Genomic DNA, 25191 nt, shown 5'->3' on the forward strand with positions numbered 1-25191 from the left:
GCAGAACTTGGAAAATAGCACCTTTTTCTTTTTCAAACCAATCAGTTCGCATCTGAGCAGAATTATTAGAATGTGTCATTGATCGGTGTGTTTTGCTAACCAAGTGTGTTTTATTGATATGTATGATTGAAACAATAAAAATTCCCTCATGTCAGTTTTAGATTTGAGTTTTTTCAGCAAAAACAAATGAAAACTTGAGTTTTCTAAGGGTGCAGAACAAGGAGCTGTGAAACTGAAAGACAAAAAACAATCAATCAGAGCCATTGCACAAGCATTGGCTTTAGCCAATACAACAATTTTGAATATCCTGAAGAAAAAAGAAACCCCTGGGTTTAGCCATTGAACAGGTAGATCGAGGAAAACGCACAGAAACAAGCCCCAAAACAACTCTTATTGACATCAGCAACAACCTCCAGAGAGCAGGCATCAATATATCACAAACTACAAAATAAAGCTTTGCATTTTATGATCGTTATTGTAGCGTATTTGTTGCTACTGGACCAAATATCAGAAATGACTGCCCGTGGGTTAGTTTCAACTTAAATGAAGACAAAAACTGTCAACTACAAGGGCTAGTCTTGCAGCCTCTTTTAAAAGAAATGTCATTACTCCAGCCGATGACGCGACCAAACCGGAAGCAAAACAACGTGAGCTGAAATTATGTAGTATGATCGTATGATCATTTAAAAAAATAGCGCAGAAAATTGAAATACTCACGTTTTTAAAAGTGCCCATTACACTCATTTCTGCGTAGTTTCTACTCTTGTTTTGATAGCAACCTGACGCTATGAAGATAGTAGCTGAACAGGGGCAAGAGGCTGTGCTCTTTGCACGGTGGATCTTCCCCTCAAAGCGCTGACAATAATGAGGAATAAAGGGAACCAAGACTTTTAGGATTCAAAAAACATTTCCTCACAAATGCCATGGATGGCACAGAGGATGACGTGCTGTGGGAGCAAGATGGGATGACTGTTCATGAATGCAGGAGGCATCAGAACTGGACCAAGTCATCAATGATGAGTTTGACAGTGCTGCACAAAGGTAGCTACAATGGATCTTTTTCTGATTGGAAATGAGTCAGATGTGAGTTTTGAAGTCTTGGCCAAGGATGTGTAATGTAGTGGGTAAACTTCCCTATGCACAAATATGTAATGGAAAAAAAAAATGTTTGACTTAGGATTAGGGTTAGTGTAAAATAGTTTAATTATTTAAGATTGTAATATGTGTTATCAACAGTATTAATAAAATGCCATCGTTGAGCATTTATTTTAGTTGGTTGAAGGATTCTGTTCTAACAATTGCAGGGACCAGGACAAGCATGTCCTCTGGCCTGTCCTGAGATATATATATTACCACTGCATCAGTACATGCACAAAGATTATTATTAATGAATGCTGTACAAATTATTTTTTGAAAAACAATACAAATACAAATTTAGCAAAATAGAAATACATATAATTCCTAATATTTTGAGCATATGGATTGCAGCAAATGGGCGGTGCCTATTGTTCATTAGTAGAAAGGTTTTCCTGATTTATTTGGTCAACTTTGGGGGTACGCATTATACTTCCGGATGCATTACGGTATACTGATCTGGAAATATATATATATGCAGCAGTCACTGATGGTTTAGTGGTACACATGTCTGCCTTGGGTGCGGGCAGCGTAGGATTGATTCCCGCTCAGTGATGATGTTGATATCTGCCCTGCGAGTGACTGGCGACCATTTCACCCGAAGATAGCTGGGATGGGCTCCAGCTTTGCCGCAACCCATGTGAGGATGATTGGCTTGGATAATGAGATGACATGACACATAAATATGGAAATATCTGGAAATAACATCTGTTGCCCTTGTATTACAGTATAGAGATCTTTCGATGTCCCACCCAAATGTTTTCACTCTCTTGCAACATTTAAGAAACTCACTGTTCCCATAATTTTTAGAAGGAATATCGAAAGGCCAAGACATTTTTCCTCACACACAGATCCTTTTAGCTTGGCCTTCGATCCACCGTGCCATATTTCCCATTTATTTAACAGACATATTCGAAACCTGCATTGTACTGACGGCGCTATACTGTATATTGTTCCAAGGAGATTGTGAGAGCAGAGGCAGGCGCAGTGGGAGGTTGCTCCTCTAATCTCCATCTCCAGACTGACAGGCTTGAAAAGGCCCTAATGAATGGATCTTTTCATCTGCACGTCTGTGTGTATGTGACAGTATAAATATTTAGCAATATTGGAATCATCTCATGATTTTACACAGATGGAGTGATTGATGCCTCAACCCTGTGACGCATGCCAATGAACATGCTGGAGATGTTATATAAACCACAGTCTATCTCTCCCATCAACAGCATCACATCCACCTCACTTTCTCTGAATCTTTCACACTGCATCCTCTGCTCTCCGCCTCCTTCCAAGCTTGGTTTCTCACTGTTCACCAGTCTCCCCACCCCCATGGCGCTGCCACTTTGCTTCATTTTTGAATTTCTATCATTTAGTGTGGTGTCGATATGGTTAAAACAGAGTCAACAACCTGACAAGGAAAGTCTCAGCAGACGAGTCCCCGAGTCATTATGGTACAGTGAAATTTAAACTTAAAAGTTTTACTCAGGATTAAGTGTCCCAATGACTCGCAAGTGTGGCTCACCGTCAAATGCTCTAGGTTCGAAACTTGGCTCCTTTTACTCCTACCACATGACAAACATGCATGCTAGCTTTATTGGAGACTCTGTATTTTCCATAGGTCTGAATATCAGTTCAAAAAGCACGCGCACAAAGTCAGGTGGGACAGGCAACAGTTCACCCTAGTTAGGACAAATGTAAAAAGTTTAATTGAATTGAATTCTAATACAATTTATTCATTTAAATGAGTCAATCACTGTTTTTGAAGCTTTGCCTTACTTTTAAAATGGTATGTCTACAAGATAGTGATTTTAAGTCTTTCAAGGTCAACTTATCTCAGTCAAACTTTACAGCGGCACGAAGTCAAGATTGTTATGCGGACATAAAACTCATAATTTTCAGTTTTATTGTGGTGCATATACTTTTCCTCACTGAGTATATCAACACTGAACACTGGGTCTGTCCACATACATACCACTTATGCAAGATGACTAGGCCCACGCAAAATGAGAAACCAATTCACACAGCACTCAGTCAAACCAATATATTAACCTTCTCTTTTGCCAAAACAAAAACTGACCACACTCCTCTTTCATATACGATAACTTACTTGAGGGCCAATACTTAAAATTCAGTCTATCAGAGACCCAATGAGGAAAAATCCAAATACTGCAAGTGTGTCATTTATGTGTTGATTGTGGATAACACAGGCGCTAACCTTTGAAAATGAATGTAAATACATTATACACACACATTGTATTTTACTGCATCTGTAAACAATATTTGTACAGCCAATGATGAATGAAAACATATTCAAAAGAAAATGCTAAAGATGTATTAACATAATTGTCCCCCGTATATTTTCCCAATAATGAACATTTGTTAGTTTATCTGGAATTGTTTTTCCACTTTATTTATGTTCTCATTTTCATTTGCTAAATCAGTATGAATGGAACTGTTCTTATTGAGAATCTAACTCAAATGTGATGAGCTCCACTGTAATTTTTCGACTCTTTGTAATTCCAACAAAATCTATTCCAATGCAATAACTACAATGCACTTCAAGTGCGCTCCTGCCCCCCCTCTTAAAAAGTATTGACTGCTATGTGCTCTGTAATGAGAACAATTAGTCTTTTGTCTGGCCTCCATCTATCACCTACAAGTTATTGTACCACCCAACTGTAGTCCTTGTCTTTAAAAACCCAGCTGGAGGTCTCTTCTCTTGGCAGAGTCAACAAAAGAAGACAAGCACAATGATTATAAGATACAAGAGCAGTAACATGTAACAAAAATATAACAAAAAGTGTGAATCAAATACTGAAAATAAAAACGATGCAACAAACATGGAAAATATCTCTTCTGTGCTTCTGCATTAGTTTGTTATGCTCATATTCAAACACAAATCTAAGAGTGACAGTTTCCAAAATAATTTGCAAACTTGTTGGAATTAAGTCTTGTATCATACTTCTTTCTCAACCTCATCCTCTAATGCCCTAACGGCACTACAGGATCATAAGTGAGTGGACTTTTTTTCAAGATAGGTTCAGTGGCCTGTTGCTCAGCCACATCACATCATTTGGAGGAGAAAAACAAAAATAAAACAAAACAGGGATTAGGATTGGGTGAATGGTGAAAAGGAGCCACAGGTATATGAGAGAATAAAGATGGTTAAACTTGCTATATGCTTTAACGCATGTATTAGCTGGCGTCCGTTCACTAATAAGTACAATAGACACACTATAGACTTTAAGTACTTCTGGTGGAATTATTTCTCAGAACACATCTCCTATACCATATCAACTCCCAGTTTTTTATTGTTTTTTTAGACTAAAAAAAAGAATCCCACCACATCGATCGACAGTTGCACTGCCTTGCTCATTTTCCCACATCATCTTCTGTCCTTTTCTGTTCTCACTTATTTGGTTATCTTGGTTAGCCACCCGTCAGTTTAGCTGAGAACTGTTCTTATGTTACTTGTGTTCAAATATCTAGACTGTATCACTATTGTTCTGCTGTGGTTTTCACCCCGAGTCCCTCTGTCTCTCCCTTAAAACCCTTGGCTGCATTGCGAATCAGAATATTTGAACAATTTAAAAATATTAATAAATGAGGGAGTATTTCAAATGTTGCTGTTGCACAGTTAAACTGTTCTGGCACAAAGGCATACCGAGCCACCAGTCTGCAAGGCCAAGCAGTTGAACAGGAGAGGTTTCAAAAAAACAAAACTAAAAAGAAAAAAAAAAGAATAAATCACATGAAGAGAAATATAATTTCTATGTGAGCCCTTTACGTGGAACTAATGAAGAAGTACATTTTAAGTATTATATTATCTCAAGAAGGCACGGTGGCACAGCTGTAAAGCGTTGCCCTCACAGTTCTGAGAACCCGGGTTCAATCCCGCCCACCTGTGTGGATTTTGCACGTTCTTAACGTGCCTGCATGCGTTTTCTCCAGGTACTCCGGTTTCTTCCTGCATCCCCAAAACATGCTTTAATTGGACACTCTAAATTCCCCCTGGGTCTGATTGTGAGTGCAACTCTTTGTCCCCATGTGCCCTGTGATTGGCTGGGAACCAGTTCAGGGTGTACCCTGCCTCCTGCCCGTTGACAGCTGGGATAGGCTCCAGCACTCCCGTGACCCTTGTGAGGATAAGCGGCTAAGAAAATGGATGGATTATCTCAAAAACATGGGAATCCCAGTGATCTTTATGAGCCACATCATATGAATGTCTAAATTTACAGAACTCTGCCAGTAGCATGTCTTGTTCGTCCACCATGTTTATCTGCACAAGACTGTTCATGTGATTAAAATTTTTTGAAGGTGCGTATTGTGGACAATTATGCATATGTTGCGAGGAGGCGTGTGTACCTTGCATACGCATCAACCATAGACCAAGTTTTAGGTTATTGGGGTAAAATTCTGAGGGCTCAGTCAAGGATATATGTATATGTAGCTTGTGAAGGTAGTTTTATAGTTATTTACCCTTTCTCATGTTTCTTCTTCAAATAAAAGATATCAGTTCATTCGAAAGCTACTTTGCTCATTCTGTTCAGGTTGAAACGGTGGTGGTATTTATCCAGCAGGCTGAGGGTAAGAAGAGAGGTGGCACAGCTGGGAATGGTTACAAGTCCACCACATGACTACAAAGAGATAAACAACCAATTACAAACATGCCCGTCGATCTTCAGTCTTCAGAATTTAAAATAGATGTTGGCTACTGCGACATCCAAATGTATAAAAACAATCTTGTTAGGCATATACAAAAAACATCCTTTTCACATAAAGGCGGTAGCCCATATAAGAACTTTAAGTTCTTCTGTCATATTACATCTATAAAAGACGTTTTTATTTTGTGACTAATGTTAATGTGTCATTCCTACATAGTTTATTTTTCATCCATTACATTACTGGGGCATGTCTTTTACATCCATAATTTGTATAATCCAGTCTGCGTGCAAGTTTGTCTGGGATGAATATCATTAAATATATATTTAAAAAAAGACCACTTTCTAAATGTCCAATGTTAATATGTATCATAAAATGTGAAAACACAATAAAACATTTATATCCAGCCATTAGGAGAGATTTAATTTCTGCTATGGCAGAAGAGTGGCAGCTGGGGCTGACTTGCAGTGATCATGAGACTTTAGCCCCAATAAACCACCTGACTGACACAGTGATTTGTGACTGACTGACTTGATAAGTGGCTGGCTCCTTCAGTGGATCACTTTATGTGTGCAAGTGTGTGTAACTTAAGGTATTCTATCACCCATGGCCAGTGAGGAATGATGCATGTGAAATAATTCATTTCTCTTAAGCCTTACGTACCCTAATGATGTATAATAGTCTGCAACAACATTTAACCTGACCATTACTGTAGGAAAGAAAAAGCGAGAGATACAGGCAACCACGCATACATTCATAAAGAACCTGTTTTCTGGAGCTTGTTTACTAAATGGCGTGAGTGCAGGAAATAACTTAGCATGATGAGAAATGGTGGCACCACAAATCACATTCCATCAAATCCAATCCGATTGTAAATTGTGTATTAACTGTATCCTGGTTTTCTCTCTTGTCCGCCTCTCCCACTTGACTGTTGCAATAAGGTAAATTAGGCGTCGGGAACCTTTTCGAGTGAGAGAACCATAAATGTCAAATATTTCAAAACAGAATTTCAAAAGAGCCATGCAATATTAAAAAACTAAATACAGGTGTATTTGCACATTTATGTAGAACCAACACAGTGGTGAGGCCGGCCATGATGTACGGATTAGAGACGGTGGCACTGAAGAAACAGGAAGCAGAACTGGAGGTGGCAGAAATGAAGATGTTGAGGTTCTTGCTCGGAGTGACCAGGTTGGATAGGATTAGAAATGAGCTCATTTGAGGGACAGCCAAAGTTGGATGTTTGCTGACAAGGTTCGAGAGAGCAGACTTCGATGGTTTGGACATGTTCAGAGGCGAGAGAGTGAGTATATTGGTGGTAGGGTGCTGAGGATGGAGCTGCCAGGCAAAAGGGTGAGAGGAAGACCAAAGAGAAGGTTTATGGATGTGCTGAGGGAAGACATGATGGCAGTTGGGGTTAGAGAGGAAGATGCAGAAGTTCGGCTAAGATGGCAAAAGATGACACGCTGTGGTGACCCCTAACGGGACAAGCCGAAAGGAAAAGAAAGAAAGAATGTAGAACCAACACTTATAGAGTACAATAAAGTCTCTGAATTCTTTTAAATAAGATTATGATGTTGCTAACCAATGCAGCCCTATGGGGGCACAAACCAGTGCAATCTGTAGGCCGGTCCCAAGCCTGGATAAGTGCAGAGGGTTGCGTCAGGAAGGGCATCCGGCGTAAAAATTGTACCAAACTATTATGAGCGTTCATCTAAAGAATCCCATACTGGATCGGGCGTGGCAACGCCCGCCCTCGGCACTGCTAACCTGCAGGGCGTCGGTGGAAATTCAGCTACTGTGGGTCGAAGACAAAGAAGAGGAGGAAACCGGACTCGTCGTCAGAAGAAAAATAGGAATGCACAGATCGTACAACTGAGTGTAGGGACATTGAATGTTGGGACCATGACAGGAAAACCCCAGGAGTTGGTTGACATGATGATTAGGAGAAAGGTTGATCTACTGTGCATCCAAGAGAGCAGGTGGAAAGGTAGTAAGGCTAGAAGTTTAGGAGCAGGGTTTAAATTATTCTACCACGGAGTAGATGGGAAGAGAAATGGAGTAGGGGTTATTTTAAAGGAAGAGCTGGCTAAGAATGTCTTGGAGGTGAAAAGAGTATCAGATCAAGTGATGAGACTAAAATTTGAAATTGAGGGTGTTATGTATAATGTAGTTAGCAGCTATGCCCCACAGGTAGGATGTGACCTAGAGTTGAAAGAGAAATTCTGGAAGGAACTAGATGAAGTAGTTCTGAGCATCCCAGACAGCGAGAGAGTTGTGATTGGTGCAGATTGTAATGGACAAATTGGTAAAGGAAACAGGGGCGATGAAGAAGTGATGGGTAAGTACGGCATCCAAGAAAGGAACTTTGAGGGACAGATTGTGGTGGACTTTGCAAAAAGGATGGAGATAGGTGTAGTGAACACTTATTTCCAGAAGAGGGAGGAACATATAATGACCTACAAGAGTGGAGGTAGAAGCATGCAGGTGGATTATCTTTTGTGCAGACGATGTAATCTGAACGAGATTACTGACTGTAAAGTAGTGGTAGGGAAGAGTGTAGCTCGACAGCATTGGATGGTAGTATGTAGGATGACTCTGGTGGTGGGTAGGAAGATTAAGAAGACAAAGGTAGAGCAGAGAACCATGTGGTGGAAGTTGAGAAAGGAAGAAGGTTGTGCGGCCTTTCGGAAAGAGGTGAGACAGGCTCTCGATGGACAACCGAAGCTCCCGGAAGACTGGACGACGACAGCCAAGGTGATCAGAGAGACAGGCAGGAGGGTACTTGGTGTGTCTTCTGGTAGGAAAGGGGAGAAGGAGACTTGGTGGTGGAACCCCAAAATACAGGGAAAGAGCATATGAAGACATGTACACAAGGTTGGACACGAAAGAAGGAGAAAAGGATCTCTACAGGTTGGCCAGACAGAGGGATAGAGATGGGAAGGATGTGCAGCAGGTAAGGGTGATTAAGGACAGAGATGGAAATGTGTTGACTGGTGCCAGTAGTGTGCTAAATAGATGGAAAGAATAATGAATGAAGAAAATGAGAGAGAAGGAAGAGTTGAAGAGGCAAGTGTGAAGGACCAGGAAGTGGCAATGATTAGTAAAGGGGAAGTCAGAAAGGCACTACAAAGGACGAAAAATGGAAAGGCAGTTGGTCCTGATGACATACCGTTAGAGGTATGGAAGCAATTCGGAGAGATGGCTGTGGAGTTTTTGACCAATTTATTCAACAGAATACTAACGGGCGAAAAGATGCCTGAAGAATGGAGGAAAAGTGTTCTCGTTCCCATTTTTAAGAACAAAGGCGAAGTTCAGAGCTGTGGGAATTTTAGAGGAATAAAGTTGATGAGCCACACAATTAAGTTATGGGAAAGAGTAGTGGAGGCTAGACTCAGGACAGAAGTAAGTATCTGCGAGCAACAGTATGGTTTCATGCCTAGAAAGAGTACCACAGATGCATTATTTGCCTTGAGGATGCTAGTGGAAGAGTACAGAGAAGGTCAGAAGGAGCTACATTGTGTCTTTGTGGATCTAGAGAAAGCCTATGACAGAGTACCAAGAGAGGAACTGTGGTACTGCATGCGTAAGTCTGGTGTGGCAGAGAAGTATGTTAAAATAGTAAAATGACATGTATGATGGCTGCAGAACAGCGGTGAGATATGCCGTAGGTGTGTCAGAAGAATTTAAGGTTGAGGTGGGATTGCATCAGGGATCCGCGCTGAGCCCCTTCCTGTTTGCGGTAGTAATGGATAGGCTGACAGGTGAGGTTAGACTAGAATCCCCTTGGACTATGATGTTTGCAGATGACATTGTGATCTGCAGTGAAAGCAGGAAGCAGGCTGAGGAACAATAAGAAAGATGGAGGCACGGAAAGGAATGAAGATTAGCCGAAGTAAAACAGAATATATGTGCGTGAATGAGAGAGGTGGAGAGGGAAGAGTGAGGCTACAGGGAGAAGAGATAGCGAGGGTGGACAACTTCAAATATTTAGGGTCAACAATCCAGAGCAAAGGTAAGTGTGTTAAGGAAGTGAAGAAACGGGTCCAAGCAGGTTAGAACAGCTGGCGAAAGGTGTCTGGTGTGTTGTGTGACAGAAGAGTCTCTGCTAGTTCAAAGGGCAACGTTTACAAAACAGTAGTGAGGCCGGCCATGATATACGGATTAGAGACGGTGGCACTGAAGAAACAACAGGAAGCAGAACTGGAGGTAGCAGAAATGAAGATGTTGACGTTCTCGCTCGGAGTGAGCAGGTTGGATAGGATTAGAAATTAGCTCATTAGAGGGGCAGGCTAAGTTGGATGTCTTGGAGACAAGATTCGAGAGAGCAGACTTCGATGGTTTGGACATGTTCAGAGGCAAGAGAGTAAGTATATTGGTGGAAGAGTGCTGAGGATGGAACTGCCAGGCAAAAGAGCGAGAGGAAGACCAAAGAGAAGGTTTATGGATGTGGTGAGGGAAGACATGAGGGCAGTTGGGGTTTGAGAGGATGATGCAGGAGATAGGCTAAGATGGAAAAAGATGACACGCTGTGGCGACCCCTAACGGGACAAGCCGAAAGGAAAAGAAGATGATGTTGCTAACCAATGATGACAAAAGAACTTCTTACCATTAATGCGACTTCAGGTGCTTCCTAGTTTTGCTAAAGACTTGATAGTCTGTTTCATACATCGTTAGATTAAGTTTCAAGCAGGGGTTGAGATTTCCATCCATTAATTGTGAATGTAATTCAATTTGATATTCCATCATGCTGGTAGGATGGTGAACGGTTCTTACTGACAAAGGCACGTCTTTTATTCGTTTGATTATCTTGTCTTTATGCGAAGTTGGCCAAATGTTGATTGACAACGTCAAGTACGAATGCTACGGCATACTCCCCATCCGTGGATTTAAACACACAGCAGAGCCCTCCATCTCCACAAAGGCTGCCCATTCTTGTTGAAAACTTCGGTGCTCCTCATATTTTTTTTTCATTGAGCGACCTTTGTCAAAGGTGGTTCCATAATTAGTTGTTCCAACATGATCAGCGTTAGACCCTTCTGCACCTCTGGACATCGACTGCCACGCACAAATTACAGCAACCCACTAGGCCAAACTGTCTCTATGTCATTTGTGTTGCTTCCCACACCTAACTATGACAACCCTACTTGGACAAACCTTCTCTGCATGACAGAAATCACATGTAGAGTATGTTGCTATGAGGGCTCTACGAGTCATATGCAACCACCAAAAGAGCCAGGTATGGCTCGTGAGCCATAGGTTACCGACCCCTGAGCTAAACGATACAAACAATTCAGATTTCATTGAGTTGTCTCATAATGAAAGTCTTCTGTGAATGTTTAAACATGCAGTGTGTAATCCAGCCCTTTAACCCCTGATGCATTCATTAGTGTAAATGAGATGAAGCTCATCACTAACATGCATGCTACTTATTTGCCGTGATGAATGTGTGTGCATGGAAGACAGGCCAGAGACATTGGAGAGACAGTAAATGACAATGTCACGTGAGGCGGCTACTGTATGAAACCTCAGATCTAATCAATAGCAGTGAGAAGGACGCCAGGCGCCAGCCGGAGGGTCACCACTCATCACTCAGGTCAACAGTGAACACACTCACATGTCCACATACACACACATTCACACGGAGGCCATTGTGTAGGGCATGTTAGTAGACAGGACTATGAGGAAGTAGAGTATGGGTCAGAGAGAGAGTGAGGCGCAAAGCAATATATGGGGTGCCGGATCGATAGGAGAGATTGACGGACCTCTGTGATACCAGAGTCACGGATGTCCAGAATACAGCTTAACAGAGTGAGGAGACAATTTGCACCGTTTAAACAGTCTGACACCACAGGCAGGAGGCACCAAAAGGCCACGAAAATCGACTCGTTAATGAAAGTCTCATTCCTAGGTTGTTGGAGTGGTATTATTATTATGATATACAGAATTCATGTAATGTTTCGAACAAGATGCAAAAATAAGAGTAAAGAGGACACCACAAGTGCAATGGAAATAATGTACCTATGTGTTTGTTTTGTTGTCATGTGTCTCATTGCTCACTGAAAGAGAGATGAACCACGCCTGGTGGCATTTAGCCCTCCTTTATAATGACACTGAGAACAGAGGAGGAGACACAGGCACCATTATTGAATTATTGAAGGTGCACAGTGAGGTATAAATCTGCCACAGCTATGCCGTGGTTTAAAACACAAACACGTGTGGACACACACATACACACACCCCGTGTAAATACAAACCCATACAGAGAAGCCACTGACAGGGCTAGCGTGACGACTGCAGGCGTTGAGTTGCTGACCTTGAGGATGTTAAAACAAGCTCTCCGTCAGCTTTTCTGCAAATGTTTACATCTTGAGAGAGACGGGCATAGAGGAAGGAAAAGTGCATGTGCTCTGGGATGACAGAACTCTGTGCTTATCAATAGCAACAAGGAACAACAGTTTTCAGTCTAATGCTAAAAATTCCGAAAATTAATATTACAACTGCGAATTATAATTATGGTGACTACCGTATTTCATGTTTCCAAGAGTAGTTGTTTTTGTACCGCTCCCATCCGTTCTGGACCACAAAAGGGAACAAACACAGAAAGGAGAAAACGTGAACCATCAAAAAATAGAGAAGACAGAAGACAACAGATGCAGATGTTTAGTATGTTATCCTACCAGACATGATGGTATTCTATGAGTTCTTTGAGTTGGCCACATATAGTTAGTAGTATATGGCAAGTACACTGTTTGTACCTGTATCTAAACTCATACATCAACCACCAGTTACTGATTATTATCTGTTAAATAAAGAGAGAGAATATTGCTACCACCTGTGGTAATTTCCCTTTTCTCCCATCCAGCAGAATTTGATTGCATGCGCAATTCCATTTGTACTTCCATTCTTATTTGTCTATCTTTGTACAGATCAGGATGTCCTTTTTCATTTCAGCTGCCTTCTCTTTTTGAACAAATGAAAAGGCTTAAGTGCAATACTTTCAGCAATCCATGTGATAACAAAATGTTGCAAAGCACTCATTTGTACACCTTTTTTATGCATATTTGTGCAGACACATCTGTGTATGAGGACAAGAGTGTATATGCTCTGTAGCCAATTGGAGGGGGGCTTATCTTATTAAGATCATCAGTCTGTATCATTACTGGGCTTCCAGCGGGTACTGTGCCATGGCTACAATAACCCGTACAATCTTACTTGGAAAAACACATGCATGCACATGAACATACACGCACACACACACACGCACACACACACACACACACACACACACACACACACACACACACACACACACACACACACACACACACAAACACACGCAAAGACAGACTATCAGTTATCCAGCAGGTTACCATTGGATGCCTGGCTGTGTTTTCACTGGGTGGGACAGACTCCATCCATCCTGTTGACAACAAGACTGGGATACGCAGCAGAGGGTGGAATAAACTCAAGTTAGAACGTGGGAGGGTCCCAAAGACAACCATCCCCGAAGAAACAAACATGCACTACATGGACAAGTATGGTGTTGTTCCCTATGTTGCATAAATTATTCCAGTCAAGGTTTTAAAGGGTGTCAGTTGGACTTTTGTTCCATTAATTCACAAATACAAAGTCAGAAGTCACAGATGCTGGACAAAGGGGCCTGTTTTGGTTCATCACACTGGCATCTGACGCTAAGAGTTTGAGAAACTCAACCAATACTGAATGGATCTGCAAGGACCTTAACAACCATCCATTCATCCTTCAAAGCAAACTTTAACCAGTATTGTTCATCTCCTGTCAACTGAGGACACAGAGACAGAACCATTCAGACTCAAATCCATGTCTTTGGTCAAAGGAGAGGGAATCAATCACTAGTGAGTGTAAAAGTTGCAAAAACTAAGTGAACCACTACACTTTCATTCTTCATTCTATTATTATAGAACTGTATGTAACTGGAGAATGGTAATAAAAGCTCTCTTGTAGGAATGGCAATCAGCCTTATTCTAAGGCGCCTGAAGGGCACCACCCGTGACACCATAGATGTGGTAAAGGCATCAGACACTCAATATATGTCGTCCTACTCTACAAACTGTTATGGATTATGTAGCCGGTGAGGGTTCATGTAAGATACACATTGATCTGGCATTGACAAACCTGTTCATATTAGCTAGGCTTTGCTCTTTATAGCATCAAGGACAATCAGAGCCACGATACCAGATCAAGCTAAATTTAACCACCTATCAATACAAATGTGATTTAGGTCCTCCTGCTTAAACTACTTGGGGGGTTGGTAAATTTGCCTTTTCATGCAACCGATGAAAATAGTCAAGTAAAATGAAAATATAATTAATGACTTGTAATTGATGACAGCTATTTAAAGAGAGAGAGCGGGAGAGAGAGAGAGCTAGAGGCAAGGCAATACAGAACAATAAATGTAAAATTTGGTGTCATATACTAAGGCAGCAGAAATTAATGTTGCTGGTTAGTTAGTGTTGTTAATTGGGCATACAAAATTAATGTTACACTCACAGTTAGGATTAGAGAAGGGCCCTCTAGATGTGTTTGACCTAACAGAGCATGTTTCTTCTTATTCCGTTTCTCTCTGCTGTCTGTCTCATAAACTAATAAAAAAGGGTGCACAAATCCCCCATGAAACTCTCCATATCAACTGTCACATTAATAACGCTGCACTCATATTCAAATTTTCTGTCGAAAAGCTAAAGAAAGATTGAATGCCCTGCCGTCGCACAGCCAAAGATTGAAGACGTGTCTCATTGACATTGTTAAAAGTTTATGAAAATATATGAATTCTCAAACGTGGTGGGCCACCGTGCAGCTCCACTCTCAACACTTCTGTTAGAGACCGTGGCTTTTAATCAAAATGATTGAATACCACAAGTTTGGATTCAGGGATTTTAATAGAGGACGGATAAAGTGTCACGGTCCAGAACCAGAAAACCCACATGGGATCACGCATGCATACATAAAAAGCTTTCTACATTTTTCTTGTTTTCTAGATGTTACCGAGCAATGACAAATACATGTTTGTCCTGTTATAGAATGCTTGAGTAAATGACATTTAAGGTGACTGCCCTGACTTTGGGTTAGTCCTCAGATTTTGTTCAATTTTGTTTTGTTTAACGTTAGTCATCCCTTAAGTAGAACCAAGAAGAGACTGTGGCACAGCATTTGGGGGGTTTTATGACATGTTCAGCACCAAGATATGAACTGGTTCTCAGAAATGTACGTTTTTAGTCCACAATGGGTAAACAGATCCAAAGTCAAGTGCTTCCACTACTCATATGAAATGCAGTCACCACCACAGCACTGTTTCAAAATTGTGCTTTTACAAAGAAAATAATGGTGGCCCCTTAGAATTATGTCAGTGGTGGAAGTGGTATATTATCAAATATTATTATATATATCATTAAATAATACAGCGATGACATTGTAATCTGCAGCAGTTTAGAACTGACATATCGTTTGTTGAGTGATTTTAAATATTCCGGTTAACTTACTACCACACACACAAAATAGGCACACATTATCAGTCTTTTGTTGTCACTATTCAAGTATCCTTATCAATCCACAGTAAGGCCTGTACTATATTAATAACATGGTTATAAGCAGCAACAAGCAGATGAGTTTGAGATGGAGTTAACTTGGATTTTCCACGCCCTGTGCACATTGCTAACTATTGCTTGTGTTGCCATTAGTGTGGATACCATTTACATATACTCTATACTGTATGTGTGCTTTCTCATTTTGCTGTGGCAAGTAGGTGGTATTTTTCTCTCACTCCAGAAGGCTACCCAAACAAAGAGACTTTTTCACCAACACGTTGTATCACTCTCTACTTTGACATCCAAAACTGTTGCGTGGGGGGACAGGCTGTGAGGTTAGAACAAGTACAGAAAACACACTTATGGAAGATGCTTTGGTACACAACGTATGTATGGACTGCCTGCATGGTACTGTGGTAGGTGACTCCTACCTCTTTACTCAAATTGAAAACTGAGAAATTATGAAAAGGTAATAGCACATACTTGATTTTTTTAAATGCTCACATGCGGAGTCATACTACATGAAGATATCTACGTTTTAATGTAGATGCTCATCTCTTTCTTCTAAATAACGTAAAACTAAGGAAGTGGAAAAAAACACTAAACTGACAGTTTTAAGTAAATATCACCAAAGTTGACATTTAAACCCACCCACTGAATGTTGTGGTGAGTTGCAAGTTGTTCTCCAAATAAGCGTAAAGGCCTCATCTTCCTCACAGTTTGGCTTTTCAAAGAAGCTCAGGAGGCACAGCTATCACTCTCTATCTTCTGCAGTCCCCACCTCCGCCCATCATCCACCTTCTTGATTCCCCTTTTCATTATCTCTACAGCAAGTGTGGGGGGCTAGAGGAGGAGTGGAGAGGTCTGAAGAGGTTTTCAAATCCACTGAAGCCTGTCACATTACAAAAACATGTCGCTTTAAACTAAATGTGAAATATCAGTAATTGAAGCCATAAATCCACTTTTGTGTTCCCCCCTCACCTCCGCCTCACTCCCCCGTCCTATCTTTCTCTAAGCTCTTTCTCTTTCTTTTTGTACGAGTGCTTTTGATGAGCGGTAAATTGGAAATTATTTTGTGTTGTACTGCTGCTCTGAACCGTCTTCCCATTACCATGTGTCAGTCAGCACTGACAGTGGAATTACTCATCTGTCAATCGGGCTATCAAACGAGATGGGGGGGGTTGTTTGTGGAGGAAGGTGGGACAGCAGGGAGGGGTATAAAAGGAGGAAGACAATGATCAATAAAGATAGGTTGACAGGGGAGGGGCTAGAGAGGGAAGACGTGGGCGAGTTTGGGGGTGTTCAGTCCGTCATATTTCTTCTGTTTGTCTGTCTGACTGAATAAATTGAAGCTCTTGTGCCATTTATTGTTGCCGTGCTGGAGAATGTTCTCATTATGGGGGGTGTGTTTCTACATGGTGTTGATGCCATAGGCTGGTAAACACACCATCTTGTGAGAGCATCGTCAAATTAACCATAATTGCAGGAAGGGAAAAAGGGAGGAATGTACAGAGTGAAAGAAATAATGCTGTTATATGGGACTACTTACTGTTGTGACATAGACTAATTTTCTTTTCAGGATGTCTTCCTCTCAGACAACACAGTTTTGTGTGTTACATTTTTTTATGTAAGAGGCTATACTGTATATGTCCTTGTGATCCAATGAAACCATAAACTAGAATTTAATAGTAACGCTGACAAGAATCGCAATGTACCAGTGAATCATGTTCAAGATGGATTATCTTTTTTTTTCTTTTGAAAATCTACCTGGGTACACAAAGCTTGCAGTGCTATTTTCACAAGAAGTTGATATTCCGCAATTTTAGCTAATATTGCAAAAAAAGGAAAAAAAAAACAGAGGTTAAGACAATGCAATATTGTTGGCTAAATAATGTAACATCTGTATTGTAAAATTTGCAGTACATAACCTGCCATAAAAAAGAGACTTCCATTTGCATGAAACCTTCACCTTCAGCTGCATGTTCAAGGGGAGTTCATGATCATGTTCTTGTGACCCCACTACAACACTGCATTTTTGCCATGTGTCTGTAATGACTGCTGGGGTTGAGAGGTTTTGCATTAAATTTGGAGAGAGAAATAGAAAGACAGAGGACAGTGAGAACTATTGTATTGCTCAATGCTAAATTAATTGCACCAATTATTCACAGAAAGAGTTGTCGAGTGGCGGCCTTTGGGGGGCAAGGCCCTGACTGCTTTCCCTCATTTTTAATTGGATGTCCTGTTGAATAATTGATTGGAGCAAATGTGAAATGGATGGGAAGGTCCAAGTGTCTTTCATCACAACTGCCTGGACACTCTGACAGTCAGCCACAAACAAACTCTGCTGCTGTGCACAATAAACAAAACACACAGGCAGGCGCACATACAAATTCAGCCTGCCCCCAACAGTGGGGTTAGAATAATAGCTCGGACTCCTGCAAAGGACCTCTCAAACCCCCTACAACATCATGTCAAGGCAAGCCGCACCTTGTAATTAACCATAGTATTGATTTGTTTTATTGCAAAAAAAGGGATGTTAAACACATCAAACTGAACCATCAAGCATACAATGTCAAATCAGACCCTGATGAAAAGAGTGAGAACAAGAATTTCATAGAAGGCACTTACTCTCACTCAAATGGGTGAGATGCAGGTACACCCTGATCTGGTTGCCAGCAAATTGCAGGGCACATATAAACATTCACACTCACATTTGCACCAACACCAAATTATCTTTATATTATAATGCTCATCATAATGTTATAACAGGAAAAACATATGTCAGACTAATGCATTACACCATCTATAAATGGGAATGAGTCAATTGTGTTTGAGGGGGATTCAGAGCTGAAACAGCGACTGAAATTTAACTGAAACTGAGCGGACTGTAACTGAAGTCTCTGCCAACAACCACTAAGGAGACAAATACATGAAAGCACCATTTGTCCAGTAAGTCCAATACATTGTTTTATAATATATTATATAAATGACACAGGCACACACACAGACACTAACACCTTGATAATGAAAGGCTATTAACTCCTGATGCTTTCCCAACAAAACAGATGTAAGATCCATGATTTCCTGCCCATGACTGTGGTCTTTGCCACAGGCTAGTAAAGAAACAATTAGTGCAGTGCTAGCTTCACTGTTCACTCTAATCGATAGTCCCTGATGGTCTTCTAAGCCTATTGACTGAGAACCGTTCCTCTTGCTGACCCCCATCTGTAGCAGCCGACAGCCGTTTAAGTCCACCTTTCTAGATCATGAAAGAGGTTTACAAGGTTAACCAAGACCCAATCAATACATTGAAAAAAAAAAAACATTTCTCACTCCCGCCTCAATCTGCGTTGGTATGCTAACATGAGATACATTAAATCAAGCATGACTATACTGTAAAACAGTCAGGGAAATAGAGTACACACTGTTGACTGTTTCTGTGTCCCTAATGATGTGATGGTCCTAAGAACCTCTTATCATATGTTTATTATACCCTGTGAGTGCTTTATTCCAAATCATTCCTTCCCAGCTACACAATTGAATGCAACTCGAGCATTCAATCGTGTCGCATATTGTGCCTGGTCATAACATGCTGATGTCTCTGACCAGAGTGCCTCAGAATACATGTTGAATCACAAGCAGTGTTCGCGTGGTTCTACGGCATGATGCACCAGCACAGACGTTAATGGCCAATCAAAATGCCAGGTTAGGTACAGCGCACAGGGACCACATGCCAGCAATTTTAACAAATTAAAATTGTGTGCTTTTTCACACAGACAAACTACCAGTTCAATCAAGTCTTGTCTTGTATGGCACAATTCCCATCTAATGCAACACTAAAATACTCACACGATTGGAAGTCTGAGTGCACCTGTGAATAAGTCCATGCTAATGTCTGATATTTTCTGCTCAACAGTGTGGAGGGACAATTGAAGGTCTCATAGCATTTGTCCAAGATTTTTGTTTTCAGGATGCAAGATTTCAGTGACATCACTGAGGCATTTAAAAAAAAATTCTTCAATGTGTGCCTTTTGGCTCTTCCAATGTTCCAATCCACTTGGTATGGTGCAAGCATCTGCCTCTGGCTGCTTCACATATTTTTTTAAAACTGCATCTGCTTTTAAAGTTGGAAATTTCATTATCATAAAGAGCCTTAATAAACCACTGTAAACTATTATTATAGAAATAGAATGATAACTGATGGGTCAAGTCAAATTGATCTTTGAAAAAACAAGAATCCTTTATGCAGGTCTTCTACAGTGCACATGTACCTGTTGTTGCGCTTGGCGAGCACTGTATGACTCAACAAACTTAAAATATACTTACAGACTTTGTAACTCAATGTAATTTTAGTGTAAAACATTTGGTTTATTCTTACCTGGACCAATTTAAGATTGTGAGTGTGAATTTCTTATATGGGCTGTATTACACAAACCGTCTTGTACCAGTCACCTCACCTAACAGCAGCCTTAGTGCCACAGAAGCAATTTGTTGATGTTAGTTGTCAGTGTTTGTGTCTTGACAAGAATCCTCTTTCTTTCTCGCATGAAAGAACATCTGGACCTGTTTTACTCACTACTAGCTCACCTGATGAGCTTCGCCTCTGCGTTGCAGTAGTGGGAGGAGGGGGGAGGAGTGCAGTGAACAAGGAAGAGAGAAAAAGGCTGAGGCAGCGGGACAAGAGCAACTGTAAAGATAAAGTGGTGAGCAGTGGTGAACAGGTGTCACTCCCACTGACGGGCTGTTACTGTGGTCCCACCATGACCCAGGCTGCCGCTTGCACACCCACACACGGAAGGTGTGTAGCGGTTACCAGAGAACATATTCCTTACCCAACGCCTACCTTTCCTTATCCTCAGATGGTACCCTAGGCCCCTCAATCTGGCTGTTTAGCTCACAGACTGACATACAAACATGCACATATGCCCTAATTAGCAAACACAAATGCCTGTACATATTCATAAATATGTGCATGGGTAGACATTTATGAATGCATACAAATTAAAATAGAGACCTTTGTTCAGATTTAGTTTTTCTACATGTATAATATCCTCACATCGTGATAGTTCCAGTCAATCATCACAGCTTTCCTTTTGATATCATCCAAAAGGAGATGCATGAACGTAGAGGTGGCTGCTGTTGTTGGCAAATTGGGAACAATTTGGTTGGATAAAAATGGGCACAATCTAATCTAATCTGATGGTCCTCTTGAATGAACGTTTGACTTTTCTACTGTTGCCACTGCCCCTGGGTTGTGTGTAACATATGCATACAAGTTGACTAAAAACTCATGTACAATGCTTTCCAAAAGTACTGGAACAGTGAGGGCAATAATCGTCATTTTTGCTCTAGACTGAAAACATTTGGTCTTGACATCAAATGATAAATATGACAAGAAATTAACATCTTAATCCAGAAAAATTATTTTCAAGAATTGCTAATTCTTTACATCAAACCAGTGACTTATTGTTGTTACCATCCAATTGTTCCCTCCAATCAACTTTTTTGTTCTTGGAATGTGGATCTTTCTCCAGTTTAATTGCAACTGTCTTTTCAATTTCCTGCTAAAGGACCAAATTTACGCAGTTTTCATGGGCAAAAACAATTGCAAACTTGATTGTTCATGCAAGATGACCGACGAACCAGCACACCCAGGATTGCTTCTGCCAAATGCAAAAAATTGCAATGCAGTTGCATGTAATGGGGAGGAGGAGATTAAATTAGCATACACAATGTGATTAATCAAAACTGAGACAAATCGCAATGGCTGAATTTGTGTCTCTAAATACCGTGTTTGAAAAGCAGGTGCAAACCTGGATTGCACAGGGAAATGAGAGGCAGTAGGGAGAATTTTTCCACTTGTGTAAACATTTTTGATATCCAAGAAACAAGACAGATTGTGACATATCACCTATTCAGTATTGTAAATTTTCAGATTCTGAAAGAGCTAAGGGATAATATGAAGCCAGCCACAAGAAGGGATTATGCCATATTGCCTATGACAAAGCACACAAGTGATCAGAGAGACACACAATTGGGTGGTGGCTATTTTGGATCTTTGTAAATCAGGCCAAAAAATGTGGTCTACAGATTTCCTGCCTCATATTTCTGATCTGTTACATCATTATTGAATCCCAAGTCATAGTATTCGCTCCAATGAGTTTCACACATAAAATTGTATTATATGTTTTGTAAAATAAGCAGTCCTTTCTTTCTACAAACTTCAGTTTTTCCATTTTACTGGTAAAGACTAAACTTTGTTTCAGCAGGTCCATCTCATAGTCTCCTGTAATTTTTCCTTTGGCTTGTCTCTATGGTGGCCCTCAACTGCAAAACACAACATAAATAACAAAACATATTGGCAAGTATAAAAACACAACAGCAAATGACGACAAACAACGGCAAATTAAAAAACAGAACAGCAAATAAACCACAATGGCAAGTAAAAACAAACTGCTGCAAATAACTAAACATAACCACAAATGAAAAAAACATAACAGCAAAGGAAAAAGCATAATGACATTAAACTATTGGGAAGGGTAATTGATTTGATGAGAGGGAAGACTTGATTGGATTCTTTGACCAGGAAGTGTCTGGTGTGGATTTTGAAACGAGTGAAATGAGCTATCAAATATTATTTTGACTAGGGAAGTGGTTTTCAAACTAGGTGGTGTGGCTTCTCCCATTACACATATAAATGACTTGATAGTGGACAGATATGCTCAGGGCTAATTTACGATACTCAAATGAGTATCCACTCACTGACAAGCATTTAAAAGAGGTTGGGCTGTACAGACGCCATCGTTCAATAAAGTTGTCCGTCCCATCCAATCACTGATGAATTTGATCACCAACAAGTACCAACTTTTCTGGAATCTTAATGTCCTTGTCTTTATTGATTTGTTTTTTTTGTTGTTGTTTTTTTTTCATTTGCTGTTATGTTTAGTTATTTGCTACAATTAGCTGGCAACCAGTTCAGGATATACCCCACCTCCTGCCCATAGATAGCTGGGATATGCTCCAACACTCCCACGACCCTTGTGGGGATAAACAGTTCACCAAATGGAAGAATGTTTAATTATTTGATGTTGTGTTTCTTTAATTTGCTGCTGCGTTTAGTTAATTGCTGTTGTGTTTTTTAATTTGCCATTGTGTTTCGTTATTTGTTGTTTTTTTGATTTGCTGACATTTACTTGTTTTTGTGATTAGCTATTTTTTGTTATTATTTGCTGTTGCATTCAATTATTTGCTGTTTTGATTGTTTATTTTATTATTTATTCATTTACTGTTTTTTAATTTGCCATCATATTAAATTATTTGCTTTGTTTTGTTTAATTTGGCATAGTGTTTAGTTATTTGATGTTGTGTTGTTCTATTTGGAGTTGTGTTTGGTTATTTGCAGTTGTGTTTTGCACTTCAGGCCCACTGCACGTCTCTATACGTTATCACAAATTCAAGCCTTTGTGCTAATGAGTGGTTTGGATCTTCTGATGTAACCTCAGTACTTTTTGTTTATCACAACTTCAGCGACAGTACATGTTAGTTTTTTTTTCTGCTCTTTCTGAACACCTCCAATCTCTAGTGCCTGGTTCGAGCCCAGATAATTGGAAGTGTTACTGAGCGACTCTGTATCCAAATTTGACTATCTCTCTAACTTTCTCGCCCCACCCCCCACCTCCTTCTCTTTTTTTCTCTCATCATTAGAGTGAGTGGAGGATCTTACTCCCGCCCTGAATTCTGGGGGCTAAATGGTTTGTTTTCACGATAACTCATTGGATCTGCACCATGGCTGGTGAGTCAGATTAAGAAATGGGGATAGTAATTGTGTCTGATGTTTTAAATGATGCAAAATCTAAATATTGTTTATAGCCAGGCGGCACAGTGGATAAGATGGAAAGCGTTGGCCTCACAGTTCTGAGGTCCCGGGTTCAATCCCGGACCCGCCTGTGTGGAGTTTGCATGTTCTCCCGTGCCTGGGTTTTTTTTCTCAGGGAACTCCGGTTTCCTCCCACATCTCAAAACATGCAACGTTAATTGGACACTATAAATTGCCCCGAGGTGTGATTGTGAGTGCGGCTCTTTGTCTCGATGTGCCTTGCAATTGGCTGGCAACCAGTTCAGGGTGTACCCTACCTTCTGCCCGTTGACAGCTCGGATAGGCTCCAGCACTCTCCGTGACCCTTGTGAGGATAAGTGGCTCAGAAAATGGATGAATGGATGTTTATAGCCACCCATCACTATTTCTACATAGTCAAACTACCTTTGTAGACATGGCTACATGCATGGGCTGTTACAGGAAATTGAGGAGGGGTAGAGGTGGGTGTGCAATTAGAGAAGGTGTTTGAGGTGTTTGTATAAAACAGTTATCCCGCCCCATAAATACACCTAGATACAGACCACTATGCCCTCAGCCCTCTTCGACTCCCTCCTCTCAGTGTTGCGGTGCTGAGGAGGTAAGTAATTACTCCTGTGTCAGAGTTGCTAGGTACAACTCCTCCCCCAGTAAGGGGCAGTGGGCATCCATAACCCATCGTCTTGCCACAGGGTAAACGCCGGGCCATCCATCACGCACACACTTGACAAATACCTTCCATAATAGAAGTTTATTTTTATGGGAGGCTGAATCAAGGACTTTCCCATGCATACAAAAACGTGTCAGAATTATTTATGGCTTGTGCTGAGACGCACAATATGTCATATCAAAGCCCCATCCCGCTTGCCGGCATTGCTAGAAGCTGCCGGTGCATGGCTTGTCGATATCTTAGCTTGCTATCAATAATGTGGAACACTGCCACGATAAGCCTCGGGATTCAGAGGTCATACTTACAGACACAATCGCTTCCACATGGGAACTGATAGACATAAACAAGCATTACAAAGATACACAGGAAAGGACATTTTAAAAAACACACACATTATAACACAGATTTTGAAATGCGTATCAAATAAACGCACAAATATTGACGTTTGACTCACTCAAGATGGAAAATGTCACACAGATGAAATGAGAATACATAGTGGGGCAAAAACGTATTTTAGCCACTAAATGTGCATGTTAAAAGGATGAGAGAGGCCTGAAATTCTCCTTTTACCTATACTTCATCTATGAGAGACAAAGTGAGAAAAAATAATCTAGAAAATTACTGTCTTATTTTTAAATAATTTATTAGCCAATTAAGGTGGTAAGAATGTATTTGGTCACATACAAACAAGAAAGATTTTGGACTCTCACAGACCTGTAACTTCTTAAAGAGGCTCATATGCCTTCCATCTGTATTAATAGCACCTGTTTGAATTAATTATCTGTATAAAAGACACCCGTTAACAACTTCAACAGTCACACTCCAAAGTCCACTATGGTCAAGACCAATGACCTGTAAGAGAACACCAGAAACCAAATTGTGACCTGCAACAAGCTGGGAAGAATGAATCTACATTAGGTAAGCAAGTGTAATCATAGGTGTGAAAAAAATCACTTGTGGAAGTAATTACTGTATTAGAAAATGGAAAACATACAAGACCACTGATGATCACCCTTGATCTGGGGCTCAACGAAAAATCTCACCCCGTGGAGTCAAACGATCACAAGAATGGTGGGCAAAAATCACAGAACCACATGGCAGGACCAGGTAAATAACCTGCAGAGAGCTAGGACCAAAGTAACAAAGGCTACCATCTGTAACACACTACGCCATCAGCTCATTGGACGCCACCTACACACCATGTTTGGAGGAGAAATGGGACTGGACATCAGCCTAAAACACCAGACCAACAGTGAAGGTCAGAGGCGGGAACATGATGGTGAGGGTTTGATTTTTCACCACATGATACA

At 40.7% G+C, this 25191-nt stretch overlaps 1 protein-coding gene across 5 annotated transcripts in view; it reads right to left on the reverse strand.

Annotated features, from left to right (window-relative positions):
• znf407 (zinc finger protein 407) overlaps positions 1 to 25191 on the reverse strand; it is a 232131-nt gene that overhangs the window by 12217 nt on the left and 194723 nt on the right. The window contains exon 11 of one of the 5 annotated variants that reach the window (XM_061819994.1): positions 21407 to 21686. The exons of the other annotated variants lie outside the window; for them this stretch is intronic. Coding sequence (XP_061675978.1) covers positions 21622 to 21686 — 65 coding nt within the window. The 3' untranslated portion in view covers positions 21407 to 21621. Of the gene's footprint in view, positions 1 to 21406; positions 21687 to 25191 lie in introns of those variants that run through there. 5 annotated transcript variants of the gene reach the window in all.

Source organism: Syngnathoides biaculeatus, chromosome 5 (assembly GCF_019802595.1).
Source record: "Syngnathoides biaculeatus isolate LvHL_M chromosome 5, ASM1980259v1, whole genome shotgun sequence".
NCBI lineage: Eukaryota > Metazoa > Chordata > Actinopteri > Syngnathiformes > Syngnathidae > Syngnathoides > Syngnathoides biaculeatus.